This window comes from Lathamus discolor, chromosome 5 (genome assembly GCF_037157495.1).
Source record: "Lathamus discolor isolate bLatDis1 chromosome 5, bLatDis1.hap1, whole genome shotgun sequence".
Taxonomy (NCBI): domain Eukaryota; kingdom Metazoa; phylum Chordata; class Aves; order Psittaciformes; family Psittacidae; genus Lathamus; species Lathamus discolor.
The window spans coordinates 78397468-78415679 of record NC_088888.1 but is presented as its reverse complement, the minus strand read 5'-3'; the positions used below and the strand labels follow the sequence as shown (position 1 = coordinate 78415679).

General features: G+C 38.7%; 1 protein-coding gene across 1 annotated transcript in view; it reads left to right on the top strand.

Annotated features, from left to right (window-relative positions):
• The first annotated feature begins 4325 nt into the window (after positions 1 to 4325).
• The window catches only part of MEI4 (meiotic double-stranded break formation protein 4), a 76110-nt gene continuing 62223 nt past the window's right edge, over positions 4326 to 18212 (top strand). The window contains exons 1-2 of the mRNA XM_065681392.1: positions 4326 to 4769; positions 13747 to 13995. Of these exons, the coding sequence (XP_065537464.1) occupies positions 4724 to 4769; positions 13747 to 13995 (295 nt within the window). The 5' untranslated portion in view covers positions 4326 to 4723. The remainder of the gene's footprint in view (positions 4770 to 13746; positions 13996 to 18212) is intronic.

The following is an 18212-nucleotide window of genomic DNA, read 5'->3' as shown; positions in this document are numbered from 1 at the left end:
AAATGCCAATGTTGTCCTTTGTGGACCAAATGAGGAAGAGTACTTTGGTGCCTGACAGATCAGTGTGGATTTCTTAATGTGGCAAATCCAGGGCTTTGTTGTGCTTGACATCAGCTGTGTGGCACAACCAGACTGATATTGCACACTGCATGACCTGGATGGCACCATGATAGAGCACAGGTATGCTGTCCAATCCAGAAAACAACCTCTCTGTTGTTACGCAGTACAAAGACTGTGGAAACTTTTTAGCAGGAGACTTCTTAGCACTGCCAACAAGTCTCCTGGGAAAAATGACACTACAAAGGTAGGTGCCGAGAGAGGAGCTTCTTGAGGGAGTCAAAATTCTTACCCACGTACAAGACTGCCAGGCTGTATACAACTTCCTCCAGTGTAGATCAGAGCAGGTATGTCCACATACAGTGCACAGCCCCCTATAAACATCTCCTGATTTTAGATCTGGAATAGTCAAATTCTCACAAAATGCAGATGGTAGCTACCTTGAACACCAGCACCACTACTCTGTCTTAAGCAGGCTAGCATCTGGCAATTTTTGTGCATGAAGTGTAATTAAGTATGTTCCAAGAAGTGAAACTCATTTTATCAAAACTTTTACATGACCCATTCTAGTCAACAGAAAGACATGGATGTTGTAACCCATGGTCCAACTCACATCCAACATTTGCACAAAGGAATGACAATCAAAATGATTCAGGTTTAAATCAGAATAATGCGGATACTTTAATGCACTCTATTTTCTGCATGTTAGGCAGTTAGGGAGGACTGCTCAGATGCTCTTTGATCCCAGCCTTGTGTGTGGAAGTGCAATCTGAATTTTGTATACCCTAGGATAGCTATTTGATAGCAATTACCTTTTCCTCTCTCTACGTTTTCTATAGACTTCATAAAGAAAACCCTGTGGAATTACAGTAAAAAGTACTAAATTAAGTGGAAACTCTTTTTATATGTCCTTACTTTTTCTTTCTTCCCAAGTGTTTGCTGTCCTATACAGGCAAAAAGGAAAAAAAGCTTTCACACCAGTGTTTTGTTAGTCATCAATAGATGGTGAAATGCAAATGCAGAAAACTCTCCTATACTATCAATCACATTTATTTTTAAACATCTCTACACTAACGTATGACCATCGTTCTGATTCCTCGCTAACATGATTTTACCCTTTTTCTTACCTGATGGTGTGGGAAACTTTTAGTATTGATTTCCAGATGGTGAAATCCTTTGAGGGAAAGTTTTTCTCCTTTAGTACATACTGTACAGAAGAGAATGGAATCTGCTGTCATTACTTTTATGTAAGTGATAACATTTAAATAAAGCACTGTGAAGTATCTATTCATAACAGAGCATACTGTCAGAACTGCTGGCATGTTGCCTCTTAATGGTAGCAAGTTTTGTTTGTTTCGTTGTTCTCACATTATGTCTAACTTTTTATGTTTATCATTGTAGAATGAGGTTTTCATTGCATCAGAAGCTGAAGTGTTATCTTTTTTCCTGATGGTAATGTTTTATTTCTGAACAGTAACAAAGAAGTCATTGCATAACTCCCTGAACATCCTAAATCAGATGATTTGTTTAGAATTGCAGATTATGATCAAAAGGACTACTTGAGCCATATTTCTGTCATCAGAATTACACACAGAATAGTCATCACAAACATAATCTATCTTGAAAAGAGCATGATGTTGAGTAATGAAGAACTGTGATGTCAAAATTTTTATTTTTAAATAAATATGGCACTGTAACAGAAGAATGAAAGCTCAAATGAGAAGACACTGAAGTTCCTGCTCATGATTTTCACACACTTTTCTCAAGATGGTATATCTCTTGCCCCACATCTGCTGAACAAAACTGCAAACTACAGCAGTTGAGACAGCATATTTCATATGTGTTTTCAGACACTTCCTGCTCTTGGGTAAATTCAGATGCATAAAAATATAAAGATGTCTGATGAATTCTGAAAGATTGTCGCTATCCAAACACAAATTGTTGTTGATACTGCAGGCATCAAGCAAGAGCAGGGCTTCCATGTCTGACAGTAATGTAATCCACTTACTTTCAATAACTGATTGAAGCCTGTGTTGTGGAGCTTTTTCTCAGTTGACCACTAACTTGTCTGCAATTATTCAGCATGTGGATTGGTTAAATACTGAGAATTCATGACTTCTAATGTGATTAAACACCTGCACTGCTTTTATGTATAGTTATTAATACAGGCAGCTAATTATTTTGTATGACCTTTTACCATGAATATCTTTTGACTGTTCTGGAGATCAAAAGCACTTTCAGAAAGAAAGATCAAAAGAATTTATCTGCAACTAGTAGCGTCAGCTTCCTTCGTGATCTACAAACTGCTTATTTCAAATCAAAGCTTGATTTAACTGTTGGTTCACTTGAGATTACATACAGTGCTAATCATCCCATGTTTTGATACCAGAATAAGAACCGCGTCTATTTATTGGCTATAACATTAATTTGCACGTGTGCACAAATGCATGTACAGACACACACACTGTTCGTTTATGAAAAAGTATTATTAGATTATGCAATCACTGGGAATATTCAGAGCACAGAGTTAATACAAGTTCTATGAATAATTTTTGTAAAGTGCTCTTCAATAGAACAGGATCACACATCTCAGTGAACCTGTGGCTGATCGTACCCGTATTTGCTGCTTTCAGATAAATCAGGTTTTTTCCGTTTTGAAAATATTGGGATGCTTCAATTTATTTTAAAGACAAATCTAAACACTGTAAAAACTGTAAAAAGGTATACCTTGGGTGGTATTCTGAAAGTTGGATGCCACGATTTCATAAGTTCAAGACACATTCATTTTAACTACTACTAGCCCCATATAAGAAAAGGTATGTATAGGGGAGGGTGTTAGTCTAAAATTTACCTAGCTCTTAGATGTTTAAGTACAAGATAATCATGTAAAAAACATCCCTCCAGCTGTGTAACGGTAGAAGTTCGTAGGATTGTTAGGTGCCTCTCAGTAAGCCTACAATTGCAAGTAGGGACTGGTACTCTAACAAAAAGCAGAGACGCTTTCTTTTTCAGAACACTAATAATGTTGCCTTTGCCCAGTTCTGCTTTTGAGATTCAGCTCTCTGTATATAAAGCCCAGATCTGCAGCAAAAGCAGTGATGTCTCTGAATCTTTTATTTCAGTCACAGTTGAAGATGTCTGTGAAAACGTGGACGTTCCAATCTGTGTAATAACTGTCCACTTTGCAAAGCATCTGCATCACTTACATGCGCAAAAGATGCACAAATAGTGATAAACAAATTGTAGCTGCTGATATAGCATCATAATAAAAGGCTAGAGAATGCTTTGTATTTTTTTCTCCTGGGTTTCACTGAGAAAGTAGTGCTGTCAGAATGAAAATAGTCTCTAAATTATTAAGCCTAATTTATTTTTGTCATTTGAAGTCTAAAATGAAAGTTCTAATGTGTTAACAGTTTTCTGTACTTTGGGTAGTGTATTTCTTTTTCCAGTTAAAAACGAATAAGTACATTACGACAGAAGTCTACCGCTGTATTGATAAAAAGTTAGCTTTTTGAATAAAGTTATTAAAAATAATTTCCCCAAAACAAAAAAACGGGGATGAGAATTTTAAAAGTACATTGTTTGTCACATCTGAATACTTCTGTCTTTAGAAAGATCAATCCCCCCCACTTAAGAACTTGATGTATTGTGACAAGCCTAACTGCACCTAATGCATCTGACTTCATTACTTTTCTTATCTTTCCTTCTATCCTCCATCCTCACCATTTTTAACTGAAAAGACTCCATCTCTGGCCAGCAAGTCTTAACGCAGCCTTTTCAGCACAGATCAGGTAAAGAATATAATTTCATATACACAAACAATTTCTTAACTGGTAAGCTCTGATCAGTGTTTCACCTAAGAGCCAGCTTCTATTTCCAACGTACTGTTAAATAAACACTGTTTAAAATTTTATTATCTTATTTGCTCTTAAAATATCCAAACTTAGAAAGTGTCAAGGCCAGGCTGGACAGGCCTTTGAGCAGCCCTGTCTAGTGGAAGGTGCCCCTGCCTGTAGCTAGGGGGTTGGAACTGGAAGATCTTTAAGGTCCCTGCTAACCCAAACCATTCTGTAAATCTATGACATTAATCAACAAAACAGTTCAAGCGACCTTCATGCAATTTATAGCAGTAAAGATGCCACTACTGCTTTAAGTAAAAGCATGAGGGGCCCCTTCAGGTGACTGAGGTGAGTTCCACCTCGACCATTAGCAGCCTGAGGGTGAAAAACAAGCCTGAGGCCGGAGGCTGCACCTGCTCCCCTCCACAGAGCCAGGCTTGCCCAACCCCTGCCCTCAGCTACGCTCCCCACCCTGCCTGGGGGAAGCCCAAGGGGCTTTCAGAGGTCTCCTCCAGGGCTCCCTTGCTTCCCTTTCCGTCACCTTCCCGACTAAGGCAGTTTTTGCCTTTGCATCAAGGTGGCCTTTGTCCCTCAGCTCGTCCCTGGCTTGCGAGCTGAAATATAGGGCCATATCATGAGATGAACACAAGTGAAGAGCGGACAGCCTGTACCCAACGTCTGCCACCAAAGAGCGCCAGGAGCGGACCTAGGCGAGGGGCTGGCGGTGCCCAGCAGGGGCAGTGAACTCGTGCCGCCCTCCCCCGGGAGCGGCCCGTTAGCTCTGGGCGCCCGGAACGGCCATTGCCGGCCTCTGCTTGCTCATCGCCATGGAGCCGGGGAGCGCCCCGGGCGGCGTGGCTGCCGTTGCAGCAGGTGGGTTGTGGCCCGGGGCCGTCAGGGCTTTCCGGGTGGCAGCGGCCTCCCTGCGGCTTGGCGAGGGCTCCGGGCGGGAGGCAGACCTCTAGGAGGTGCCCCGCAGCCTGCCTGCTGCTCCGTGTCGTGGGCTGCTCGCCTCGGCCGCGGCTGTTGCGGCGCCTGGAGACACCGTCGTGTAAGCCCCGCGTCTTTCGGTGGAGGTCGTGGGTCTGCCGAGACAGCAGAGGCGGGTCAGGCTGGATGAGGCCTTTGCTCGAGGGCAGCGAATGGGGAGCCTCGGATGGGCAGGCTTGGGAGCTTAGGGATTGCTTTCCTGAGAGAGGGTTCATTTTATGTAGTTTGCTCTCCTGAATGAAGGTTCCGTTTATTTAGTTTGATTGGAAGGAAGTGCCAGCCTTCTCATGAAAGCTGCACAACTTCTTTGTTATTAATGGAGAAGCTGTGAATTACTTCTGTCTGCATGTACTCAGGTTCTTAATTTTCTTTTCTGATATCTGACAATTCTAATTTCTTTTTCCCGCTCGTTTCACCCAAGTCACAAGTAAGAACACTATTGTCACGAAGTTATATGGGGTAGGTGTTTGAATTCGATTAACATTGTTAGTGCTCGGCTTGGTAGAATAAGATTGCATTAATTATGCAACTACAACAGAAAAGAGTTATCAAAGAGTTATTGGAAACGAGTTATCAGTGTTTCTACCTGAAACTGGTTATTTCTGTTGTTAGTGCACTGAAGTTACTGTTTCTGAGCACTCTGTCCTTAGGAATTTAGAAATGATAGTGCTCAGTCTTAAATATTTTTCTCAATGACTGATGGAGAAAAATAAGTAATTTTGTCTTCCTGGTTGCTTTCTTAATTTGGATAAACTAGTAATTGGGCTGAATTAAAGCTTAAAAAATAACTTGTCTATGGACTTGGCTGCAAATGCTTGGCAAGTCACTTATGGAATTCACTCTTCTCCAGCTTCCAGTGCTTCATAAACTAATATTCAGACACTAAGTATTTAAATGTGGTTATAGTTGTTAGTATTTATAGCATATGTAAGACTTCATTGCATACTACATGCTTTTTGAAGTAGTAGATTTCTACTATTCCAGCTGTTCTCTCCTCCATGTCATCTTGCAGAGATTTCCTTTCTTTTGAACAATTTTATCTTTCATTTTGCCAATATACAATTTGTGTAAGAAAGCCAAGAACAAGGCTTTTAAAACACAGCAGATGCTGTTTAGTAACTTAACCTGAAGGAAACTTGTTCACTGAAAGATATCAATCTTGCAGATAAAAAAAAAACTGTGGAAATTAACCTGTTCAGGTAAAGGATGGAAGTGTGCAATTGAAAAGGAAATTATGGTGATGTTTTAGCCAATATACTTCAATGTGGGAAGAGGAGAGGTGCAAAATAATCCCTTTATAATGCTCCAAACTTCATGATTGCTTTTTTTTTTTTTTTTTTTTAATCTGCTTTGAAATTCTTCATTTGAGGGCTAATACAGTCTTTGGGATGCGTAGAACTTTGGAGATAACAGCTACTTTCTTGTTACAATATGAGTATGTAAAGACTGGGAGTATCTTCCACACTCAAAAATGCCAACTGTAAATATACACCTTCTATAATTATTATTAGCACATATGAAAGTTAGACCATGAAATTCAAGGAATCATTTACAATCTCATAAAGCTGTAATGAAAAGTATATCCTCAATTTACAAACTAAATGGATTTATATCCACAGGCTTAAGTGATCACAGTTTTGGTACGGGAAGAAACCTGTGGTGGCATAAGAACAGATAAATTGACACCATTGAGTTATACTTTGATTTCTGAACTGCAGGCTTTATAGAATAAATTCCTTTCTCTGCATGTCTCCAAGAAGTAAGAATAGTAAAGGGAAACATGGTACTGCATGCCAGATTTGTTAGATATCATTGGAAGTGATACAACAAAAAAGGCCTGTTTGAGGAGAAGAAAGAGTGCAAAAAAAACCTTGCAACTTGTACAGAGAACTTATACATAATTTAAAACAAGAAATCTCAGGCTTACATTAGTGTTTTTCACTTGGCCTATTCTAATGCGAATAGAGCAGAAGTGAATCCTGTAGGACTTCTGTGGTGCATAAGCTGTCCTTGCTGTCAATACTTCGTAATGCTTTTTCAAGAAAATTGCCAGAGTTGAACTTCTGAGCAATTTGGGGATTATCATATGTTAAATCTGATATGGTATTTTTCCTCTAGATGGGCCAGTACAACAATATGTTAGAAAGAAGTTAAAAAAAAACTGTCAGGTGATTCTGTTCAGAAACCAAAGTGCCAGACTAGTCCAAATCTGGAGTTAGTCTAAGCATATAGTTATGGGAGTATCAATATACTTGTAGTATCTTAAATTGGGAGTTTACACAGTTTCACGTGGGAGGAAATAGTTTCCTCGTGTGATCTCACTGAAGAGTGATGCACAGGAACTTTATGAGGGGCCAAACTGATTGGTTTATTCTCTTTTAATTCTGGGCATACTTGATGCTTCCCATGTGTTTTCCTTTGCACCTGTATGATATTTTGTTTGTGCATAGGCAGTGTTTAAATGTTCACAAGGTTATTCTCACAAGTTTTTTCCATGATTTTTGGGTTTTCTTCTAGAAAGCTTCTTCCCCCTCCCCCTATTTCCACCACCACCTCCTGCCCCCCCACCCCTCCCGAGATATTATAAAGATCTAGGATTACAAATTTCTTTCAAAAGAAGGTGCTGATTTTAAGCTTGCAAAATTTCTCTTATTAGTTAGTCACTTAAATAGCTTTTCAAATGTCTCAGATTTAGGTGCCTGAGATGCACCAACTTGTCTCACTGAAGTTAGCCATCCGCAATACATGTATGTGGAGCTGATCTAGTTACCTTAACTATCAGTATAATCCTGGGAGGGAAATGAGTGTGTTCCTGGGCCATGACTTAACTTCATCACAAAGTAGATGTACAGATCACTTGACGTATTTTCAACATTCACAACAGTTGTTTCTGCCCATTGATCGTAAAGGAAGTCTAGACAGCAAACTCAGCTATAGCCTTCTAAACTGAGGATTTCTGTAGTTAAGAGGAGGTAAATTGTACCTCTAAAAAGTTACTGAAATACTGAGCGATTATGCTTGTGTATGTTTTTAAGTGCTATGAAATGCTTAGAATTGAGGATCTTAAAAAAACTCTAAAATTTTTTTTTAATGTTATTTGGTTTTGGAGAACTTACATGAGTTGATTTTAGAAGCAACAGTTATTTGAAGGTTAAATTGTGAAGAAATTAATTCTGTTACATTTTAATAAAGTTTCTTTGTGCTTTTGACATAATGTATTTTAAATATTTATTGTTTTCAGTATCACTTTAGCATCTTGACTCCATAAAAAAAAAAAAAAAAAAAAAAGCTGGCTTAGTACCACAGGCTCATTGCTTGTGGAACTAAAAGCAACTGAAAGCAATAGGCATGTGGTACTAAAAGCAAGTTTTTCCCTCAGTGAGTATGTCCACATCAGATGTCTTTGTGTATTGTGAGTATAGGTTGTTTAAAATTAACGCTGTGGAGTAGCCTTGGTTTAATATATGTTTTTACAATAAAAACTGCTTAATTGGAACACATGGCATACTTTAGTTCATCTTGATTATGCAGCTGTCCCATTATCATTATTTATTGTCTATACGAAAGACAGTATTATGTTAGGCATGCCAATTAAATCAAGTTTATTTTATTGTTGCTTAATGTTATGGCCTTATGGGTCTGCAGCTCAGCCCAGCTCCGCTAGAGCACTCACAGCATTTTGTGCGCTATTTTAATGAGTCAGTATCTTGGTTGCTGTTGTATAATGCAGAATAAGGTTACAAAGATGTGGGTAATTTTTTCACCTTTATCTGCAGCATGTAATTGATAGACTAGTTAAAGTAAAAATTGTGGCAAAGAATCAGTTTTTCCTATTATGTTTGTGCCTTTAAAGACCCACCATATACTTAAATTTAGAAGGAAAACGATTTTTTGGCTGTTACATACTAGTTTTTAGGGTTGATGAAGATTTTTAGCTGTGTAGTAGTGATGAATGACAATTGTTTCTGTTCTGACAATAGATGTCCCATCTGTTTCAAATGTGAAGAAAACTGAGTTGTTGAATGGCTTGGAAGTTAAATGAGTTACAATATACTTTGTGCCTTACTGTGCTAAATTTTAAAGTATTCTATATGATCTGAATAACAAGTAAATGTCCTATTGTAAGCAATTGGGTTTTGTCCATGAGATTTGCAGAAGTTTCTTCCATTGTTAGTCATAAATTTCATGGGCAAACTTAGAGACCATGCCTAAGGTGTGCAGTTCTGTGGCGTAAATTAATATTACTCAAATGTTGAATTACTTCAAACAAGATTGGTTTTATTTTGAGGTGCCTTAAATTGCAATATAACTTAGCCCAGTTTCCCCAATTACTCTGTGGCTTCCCTGTTTCCAAGGTCAGACAGAAAACTGTAGCACTCAGAAAGGTAAATTACCTAAAATTATCCACCTCCCTTACCCATAAAAGCCCCTAGAGCTGAGGATTCACATGTGCAAAGTGAGTTGCTCATTCCTTGTTGGGTGGGTGCAGCACACACTGCTCTTCCTCTGGGTAGAAGAACCCAGAGCTGGCTGGAAAAGACCAATGAGCATGGGCCCAGGAGCTGGGGAAGGCTCATCCCAAACTCACTGGCTTTTTCCTCTGGGGGCAGACCATTTTGATCTGACTGCAGGCTTAACTGTACCCCTTTCTAGATTAAGCCTGTCTGGGAAGCTGATTCCTCTAGTTCAGGGGTGCTAATGCAAAGAATAATGAAGCGATCAAGCCTGCACTTCTTCTAAAGACAGAAAATTATTGTTAACCCTGTGAGCCTGTTGTTGACAGTGGTGGATTTCTGGCATGAGGCAAAAAAACTCCAAACAGCATCCAGGAGTACTTTTTTTTTCCCTCTTGAGACTTAATTTGGTATTGTGTGCAGCAGTGAAAGCAACTGCTGTGAATTCAGGGGCTGGGGCTGTTCAGCTGTGTGTAGTTAACAGTGAAAAAAGAAATGAGGTAAGAGAGAAGAGAGGATCTTCTGACAGCTGTGAGAGATTTCTAGGAGAGGAAGGGATGTTTTTGCACCAGTACAGGCTCAGAAATTGTATTTGTTTCTTGAAGGTGTTGCATGTTTGACCTCAACCTCCAGACTTTGACAACACATTATCCATATGAAAGTGGGGTCTATCAGCAAAGTGCGTGAACAGTCCTTTTGTGAGGTTGCAGGTTTTTTTGAAATACAATTTTTTTATCGTTAAAATTTCTTTAGTGAATGGTTTAAGTTTAGATGCAAATTTCATGGCTTTAATGGATGTTTTCAGTTTTTTAATAACAATGAATTAAGGCTTTAAACAATAATGTGTAACCTTTGACATTTGGAATGGAGCTGAATATGAAGCTTCTGACTGAGATGAAAACTGAAAAGGTGGTCATCTGAAACTAGTGTTTTGGGGTGGTTTGTTTTTTTTCTAATTAGTGGGAACTGTTTCTTCTTCACATGTTGCAGAGAGAGTCAAAACCAAGGTGAGACTTGCCAGAAAGGTATCTTGCTGTAGTTAATGGTGTAATATGAGCTGCTGCATTGAATGCAATTGCAGAACACTGGGACTAGCAGGTTGACAGAGTAGGGTGGTGCTTACGAATCAGATTTATCCTGGTTCCCTGTGTTATCCTGTTTACTGTTTATATCTGTGGTCCTGAAAGGATCTTACACCACGTCTTAGTTTCCCTTGGTTATGTAACGCAGAGCTGTACAGGACAGTTCCTGACTTCATGTCATTATTTCTGCAGCTGACTAACTAGCTACTCAGCAGCCTTCCATGGCTAGGACCTCAGCAGGGCAGTGGGTCCTCAGTATAGTATGCTCTCCCTGCATGAGGGTTAGAAGGCTGGAGAGAGAGAGGGGTGTCTCTTGTGTAGGAAATTTGGAGACCCAGTCCTGTTTGACAGCAGTGTTAGTTGTTCCTACCCTCTGAGTGCACCCCCAGTATCAGCTTGTGGGTTGAGGTTTGCATAGGAAACTTGTCACAGGAGGGTATCTATTGTTAGGCTCCTAGCAGAGTTTGCAGGTGGTTACTGGTTCCCTCCCTAGCACTGAGTAAAGGGTCAAGTGGAGCTTTGTTAGTAAGTAGTTATTATCCCTGAGTAACTTGGGTACCAGATGTATTTTGGTGGACAATTCTTGATCCTGTCAGTTCCTGTTAGACATACTTTGGCATTAGGGCCTAGGATTAGGCTGGTGACTTCTTTCTGCTCTTAGCCTAGTTCTATTTCCAGGTTTCTGACTTGGTTGTAAATCTTTTTTTCTGTCTAACTACTGGTGTCATTTCTGTGCTGATATGAGCAAAAATGTTATTGATAAAACTCTGTAGCTGCCAATATGCTTTTAGTGGAGTGCATTTGCATTTGGTGGTCTTCGATGCAGCACTTCCTGAGAGCAACACAGGCTGTGCAATTTTTGCTAATGCACAGTTGGCCAGCATCCCTATACTTCTCACAGCATCATCCAGTGTTATTTTTTGAAAGATTTTTACAGTGCTTTCTGAGAGAGCACTTGTCCCTTTAGGCAAGTGTGAAAAAATTGAATCAACTCTTAAAACTCCTGCTTTTCATTTCACAAACTTCTCTTTTCAGAAGAGCTGTATGTTTTCTAGAAAATCTTTACAAAATCCACGGTTTGTGGAAATAGGTATGCCACTATTTTTTAATAATTACCTGGTTTTAAACTAGAGATTTTGAGATTACAACAGAATTCTCCAAAAACTTCTTTGATTTTTATCTTGTTCCTTTTTTATTTTTTTTTTATAAGGCATGTTTACAAGTAATTATTCCAGAAAATGAGTGATTCTTTTTCCTTTTTTTTTTTTTTCCTTCCCAGAGTGAAGGTACCTCAGTAAATTCATTTGGTGTAAGGCACTTCTGCTATAGAAATGGGTCTGTATAAAATGCTAAAAGGAAAAGGCCTCCATTAAAAAACAAATTTTATTACTTAACTGTATGTCCTAACTATTAAGGTGGAATGCTATTTAAGATTATGATGATTGTGATTTGTGGATTTAGATTTGTGGGCTGAGATTTGTAAAGTGCATAGTGGTGAAGTATCAGTGGTCAAACAGCTAACTTTGACTTTTCTTTGTAGTATTATGTCATGTGAGTAGAAACAGAGCATGATAGAAAAGAAGGGGTTGATGGTAACTCTAATGATAAAAGGCATCTGACCATTATTGAAATGCTGAAACTAAATACCATCCCCTGACCCACACTGGAACGTTGGTCCTTCTGCAACTTCCCCTAAATGTAATTTAAAGGAAGATGCGACTACTGACAGAGCATGTTACAAAGCACAAAGCAACTCTTATTTGTCCTTTTTCAAAAGGAAAGTGAATCAGAAAGCTTTTGCAAAATAGTCTCTGGAGATACCAAAATGATAAACCAGCAGTGAAATCCATTTGTAAGGCATCTTTCTGCCTGCCTTAATTTGCGGCTCTGCTCTGTAAGGAGCTTCGTAAGAATGGAGCTTGACAGACACTGAGTAATATCTGGGTAAAACTTCTATTAAGACAAGATAATCTGGGGAGCACCTTTCAGGTTCAAAGCCAAAGATTTTGGATACATTACTGTTACTTACTCTTCTTTCAGTGTGATTCTATGTATTTCGTTTTATTCACAGTTTTGAGGGCAGTTCAATTAGTTTCATGGTTCTGTATTTGTAAAACATTTCTTTTGATGTATAAGGCAAACAAGAGTCTTATATCAGTTTGTTGTCCCACAGAGGTGCTGATCGTTTGAGGCTAAGAATTAACTTCGGCTTTTCACTGGTATTCTCAGATGTGAGTGGAAAGGTTGTGTGAAAGAGATTTTTTACAAGTAAGAAATGTTGCAAAACATACCGTTTATTTCATGCATAACTGCTTTAAACAGTAGGTGTAGATAGTAGAGTTCAGTTTGTAAAGGCTTACTCTTCCATTAGCTTTCAGAGTGCACTGGTGGCATAGACTAGGTGTTTTTTGCCCTGACAGTTTCAGGTGGAGAACTGTAGATTAAAACATAGCTGTAGGTAGATAGATCCCAATGAATATTTGCAGTCTTATTCCTTGTGCTCTGTATGTTTCAAAGTGTAACTGACTGGTGTGTCTGAATGGACAGTATGCAAGGAGTACACAGGAATTTTTTGTGCGTTTCAGAAGCATTTGAAAGGTGAAAGAAATATTCAAAAGGTGGCTCTTTCTGAGTCCTACAGTGCTCTTTACCCCATCCTGACTGTTTCCAGCAGAAGCTGATGAAACTGTCTTCATAACTTATCTTACTAGCCACTTACATTACTTTGAAGATGTCTGCATAGACCTCTCTGCAGGTTTGAGGCTTAATGTAGACTTAGAACTGCAAGTGTGCAATACCAGGTGTCCAAAATCAAAGTGACAACAACCTCAGAAGTGTTACCTTTTGAGTATGGGGACTTTTTGGTATACTTTCAAGAAATTGTATGTTTTGTGCTTAAGCTAAGTATAAAGAAGCACATATGCATTCTTTTTCTGGGGGAAAGGGTCAGGGTTTTTTTTTTTTTTTGAGGTTTGTATTTTTAGTGCTTTCATCTTTGTTTTAGTGGAGGTAACATTTGCGTTTAAGATTTCACTAGGATAAACCTATATGAAGTGCTTTCTGTTTCCACAATTATTCTCAGACAGTGCCTGAATTTTATTTTTACAGCTGGAGTGCAGCTCATGTATGTTTTATTCTCACGTCGTGCACAGCTGCTTACATTTCTTCTCTTTTCCTTGATGATTTAGAAATGCAGTAGAAATAAGATAATTGGTCTCAGTGTTGAACAGTTTTCAAAGCCAAGGAAATACTGTGCATAATTTCCTTTTAGCACAGCCTCACAGCGAAGTTATTTTTTTGTTTTCTGTTTTTCTAATGTAATAGAAATCAAAGGCAGAAGAGAAAATGAAGTTTGGTATTTGAAAATATCAAAACTAGCATTGGCTTTTGCAATTATCCACTCAAAACCACCAGGGAAGAGTTGCAAAGAATACACTGAGCATCTTGCCAAAACTGTATCAGAACGAGATTTTGGATGGAAATCGAAAGTTGAAGTGCTGGAAGCTGAAGTTCTTCGATTACGTCAGGAACTTCTTTTGAACAAGATCTGTCCCAGATTCTGCTTGGAAAATGGTAAGTTTCTGAAATAGTTTCTGACAAGTTTATGCCTTGAGATTTTTAGTAGGTTCCCAGATAGAAAAGTTGATGCAGCTTTACTTGCAGTGCTTTCATACTGAAATGGTATCTGCTTTATTGCGTTGTGAAAAGATTTCTGAATTCTAACTTTGAGAGGGGGGATGTATTAGACTTTGGCTAGAAGCTCTAATGTTTTGTTTTAGGGTTTTGCTTGTTTGGTGGTTTGGTTATGTTTTGGGATATTTTGTTTGTTTGTTTCTCAGTAATAGACCTTTTTCTCTAGAGAAGTGATTCAGTGATTGTTCATACTTAGTTATTGTTTGTGTGTGTTCTCTGCAACCCTGTTACAAACATTATGTTTATTTAAGAATAAAAGTAGCTTTCAAGCTGGTGTTTGCACCAGGTGTCTTAATGTTGTGAAGAACTGATTGCGTGTGATGCATATGATTAGGAGAGATTTTTTGTGGATTGAGCAGAACACGAGAAACTAAATCAATTCAGCTGAAACTTCAGTGTTCCAAGGCTAACTTCTTAAAGATTCTTTACCCTAAGCTGCTGAACTGAATAATACTATCTCATTTCACAAAGTAAGCTCTCCTAGTTGCAAGACAGGTGGAGAAGAGCAGCTATTGCTGGTGGATAATACCTTTTGAAAGACCAAAAAATGCTAATTTTCATTGCCCTAGTCACAGTGAAGTTTGTTTATAGACCTAAAATATGATAAATCTTTTGTAATACTAGATGCCTACAGGTGCACTAAATTTTTTGTGCCTTCTTCGTTATCTATATAGGGAAGTAGCATGCTTACTCTACACTTTGTGGTTCATTTGACCCATTGTGATATTCACTAACATGAATATGGTGAATTGTCCACAAAAGACATTCCTTTTCAGTATCTCTCTGCTACTAACAGGCTATCTGGTTTTGAAAAAGTCCCATGCTTCATAAAGCAGTTCAGGAAGTGCTCTTTGTAGATATGTCTTTTTATTTTTTTTTTATGGTCTCAGCAGCCTGTTCGAGCATACCTTGGGTAGCTGACCAAGTCTTATTTTTCAGCCAAGACAAACTTTCGTTTCAGTCTCTGTTTAGCTAATGGAAACATAAATAGTAAAGATGCGTATGTGGTATTTATAATCCTTCTATATTGTTTCAGTTTCCCCTGGGTACAAAACCAATGAAATGCTCCACTAAGTTGAAGGATTAGAGTATAGCTGCTTTTCACTTCAAATGTTTATGTTTATGATTACAGTGTTGATAAATCTGTTAGACAGAAAAACTTTTGACATTTGAAATACCTATGGGAGTTCACATCAGCCTCACCTGCTGTCCAAGAGGAGTAGGGCACAGTCTTTCCCTTCAGTTTCTCTTGAGCAGTTGGGTGTAAGAGAATAGTAATGTGTGGGAAATCAGAACTGTATCATAATTTCTGTCTCTTCATACAGATTTCTCTTAATATTGAAAGGACACTTTTGAGTTCTTTGAGTCTAGTTTTGAGACCGCCATTTTCTGTGTTTTCTTCTATGTCTTCCTTTTGACTGTTTCTTTTGGTATTGTTTTGGTTTTTTCTTCCCCCTCCCTCTTTAAACCTTGGTATGACATATGAACCCTTCTGATAACAGATTTGAGCCACATGTTATTTTGGAAAGAATATGTTCTTCGTCAGACAGATATAAGTGCTGAATGAGCAGTCGTGGTTACAGTTACACTGGAGACAAATGCTCAGTCTCTTGCTTTGGAGCAAAGAGTGTTACTGATAGCTGATAGGATTATCTATTAGTGAGGTCTGTGCACTCTGGTGGTGATAAAATTGATGACGTATATTAATAGCAGAACATCTGTGGTTGACATTTAAAGGTTGTTGCAAAGCCTGCCTGTAAGAGGGGCCATTTCACCACTGGCATCATCTGCTCTGGTGGAAAAAAAAATCCTCTCTTGTGTGTTGTGCCAGTTTTGAGAGTTTTTGAGCCCATGGAGAATAGAAGCTAAAGGCTAGCCACTGCTGAGATAGGAAGACATAAGGAGCTTGAACCTAATTTGAGAGAAGAGGTGGTCTAAGTGGTGTTCTGTCCTGTTCATGTGAAGGCTACTACAAATTCATCAAGCCATTGTTCTCATTTGTTGTTGATGGTATATTGCCCAAGTTTACCTATTGTCACACCGGAGAAGTTTTCTTTAGGGCCAAGGATACCTGTGCTTGTTCTTGTGGTCAGGTAATCAACAGATACCATGGATCCTTTTATTCCTGCGCTCATTTCCCCAGCCTCATTTTTGGAGTTGTTCTGCTAAAAGCAATGTAACCTTTTAAAAAATTCAAACCCTCATATTTTCTTTGGCTGTTTTGTGTTCTCTAACAACTCTGTAGATGCAAAAATACTAGAGTTTCACAAAATCCACCACTGGAAAATCTTAATACAGTAAGGATCAGATACTGCATTTGCATCTGCTGCTGCCTGTTGTGAGCTGGAGAATTTGAGTCCTTCAGTCAAGGTTCACATTGCAGCTGTATCTTCCCTTTCTGCATTCTGACTTTCCCACCTGCTGTTTGTAATAATAATAGTAGATCTTTCAGAGGCTTCTGGAATGATCAGAGACTGCCCATGGAGTTTTATTGCCCTGATGTGAGAAATGTGTGAGCTCTTTGAAGCTGTGACGCCTGTTTTCCTTCTCCAGGTAGCTGGCCCACAGCATGGATGCACAAGCACATCAAGTAGAAAGAACAAAGTATCCCATTTTTAGAGATACGTTGTCTAAATTATTTTTGACCCATGTGAGTACTTCTTTGTCCTTAAAGACCCTAGAAAAGTTTGGGGTTCCTCACTGAGGGGAAGAAACATGCTTTGCTACATGATTAGGTAGTATGAGTTGCTGCAGTTTAATGTGTTGTTTATAAAATCACTGTGGTATATATTCATTCACTGTGCTGTGTCTGGAAGTTCCTTATTTGACTAAGTCAGCAGCTGTCTTTCTGAATATGAGGACACTAGTACTCCTTTTATATGATGGTGCTTTTGGTTGCATGTCAGCTATCCAAGGGGGAGGAGAAGCAAATCTTTTTGTAATTGTCATTTTATTATTCTTCACCTTGCCAGCATTGTCTTGAAAACTGTCTCCCTGAGAAGAAAAAAAGTCACATTAAGCAAAGTTTCTTACCTTATTTTGGTTCAGGTTGAAATCTCACAGAAAGGAGGAGAGAATCTTATTGGTGTTATTCCAAAAGAAAGGATATAAAATATTTTGAGCATTCTGTTGTCACTTTGCTTTGGAGCTACATGAAAAGGCAAAGCATTGATGAATTGATAGATTTATGGATTGAAGCACCTGTCCTCTAAGATAAATTCCTTAGCTGCTATCAGCTCATCAAATCAACAGTCATATTGTTTCTTGACAGCTTCTGTTCAAGAGATCTGAAAAGCCTGCAGCTGTTACTCCAGCCTGAGAAGGCAGAAATGCAGTACTCTACCCTTTTTTGCCAAGCATGTATTTTAGCAATGACAGTTCAGAGGATATACATTTATTGCTGTGGTTGCTTTTAGGCTGATACTCATGAGGATTTCCAAATCCGTTATCCAGGGTATATGTTTAGCAAAACTTGTATTGAGTATGTATTATCTCTTCTTTAGCTTCACCTTCAATCTTGGTTCATATTGTTTCCTTCTTATGCTGTGGGTAGGAATTTACTGAACTGTTAGCTCCTCTAATTAAAAAGGAAAAAAAACCTCAGATTCTCTCCTTCCCACCGCCCCCTTTTTTGAATTATTCTTCCTTATATAGATCATTTAGAGTAGAGCTTAATCTGTCATGCCCAAAGTCCCCTCCTGTGTTCTTAGCCTCCACAGCAGCATGTGGCTGCCAGCCCACCCTACCATAGTGTGCCTGTGTTTAGGGAAATGCTGAACTCTGAGTCAGAATGTGATTAACATGAATGTCTGATTTTCAGCTGTGTCCTGAGGCTGTGTTTAACTTCTCAGGATACTGTCCCCAAAGTTCTGCTTCCTGTGTCAAGACATATGGAGCAACTTGTATCTCTTCAGGAAATAAGAGCCAGAGACAAAAAATATTTTTGTATCTCCTGCTTTATTCCTTAACTTGGTGTGTTTCTTGAGGCAATTAGTTCTACATGGGGAAAAAGGGAGCAACTTCCTTTGTAGATAAGTATGAATGAAGACACTTCAGTCTCCTTCTTGATGGAGCTCAGACTTGCTGCAAAAGCAGAA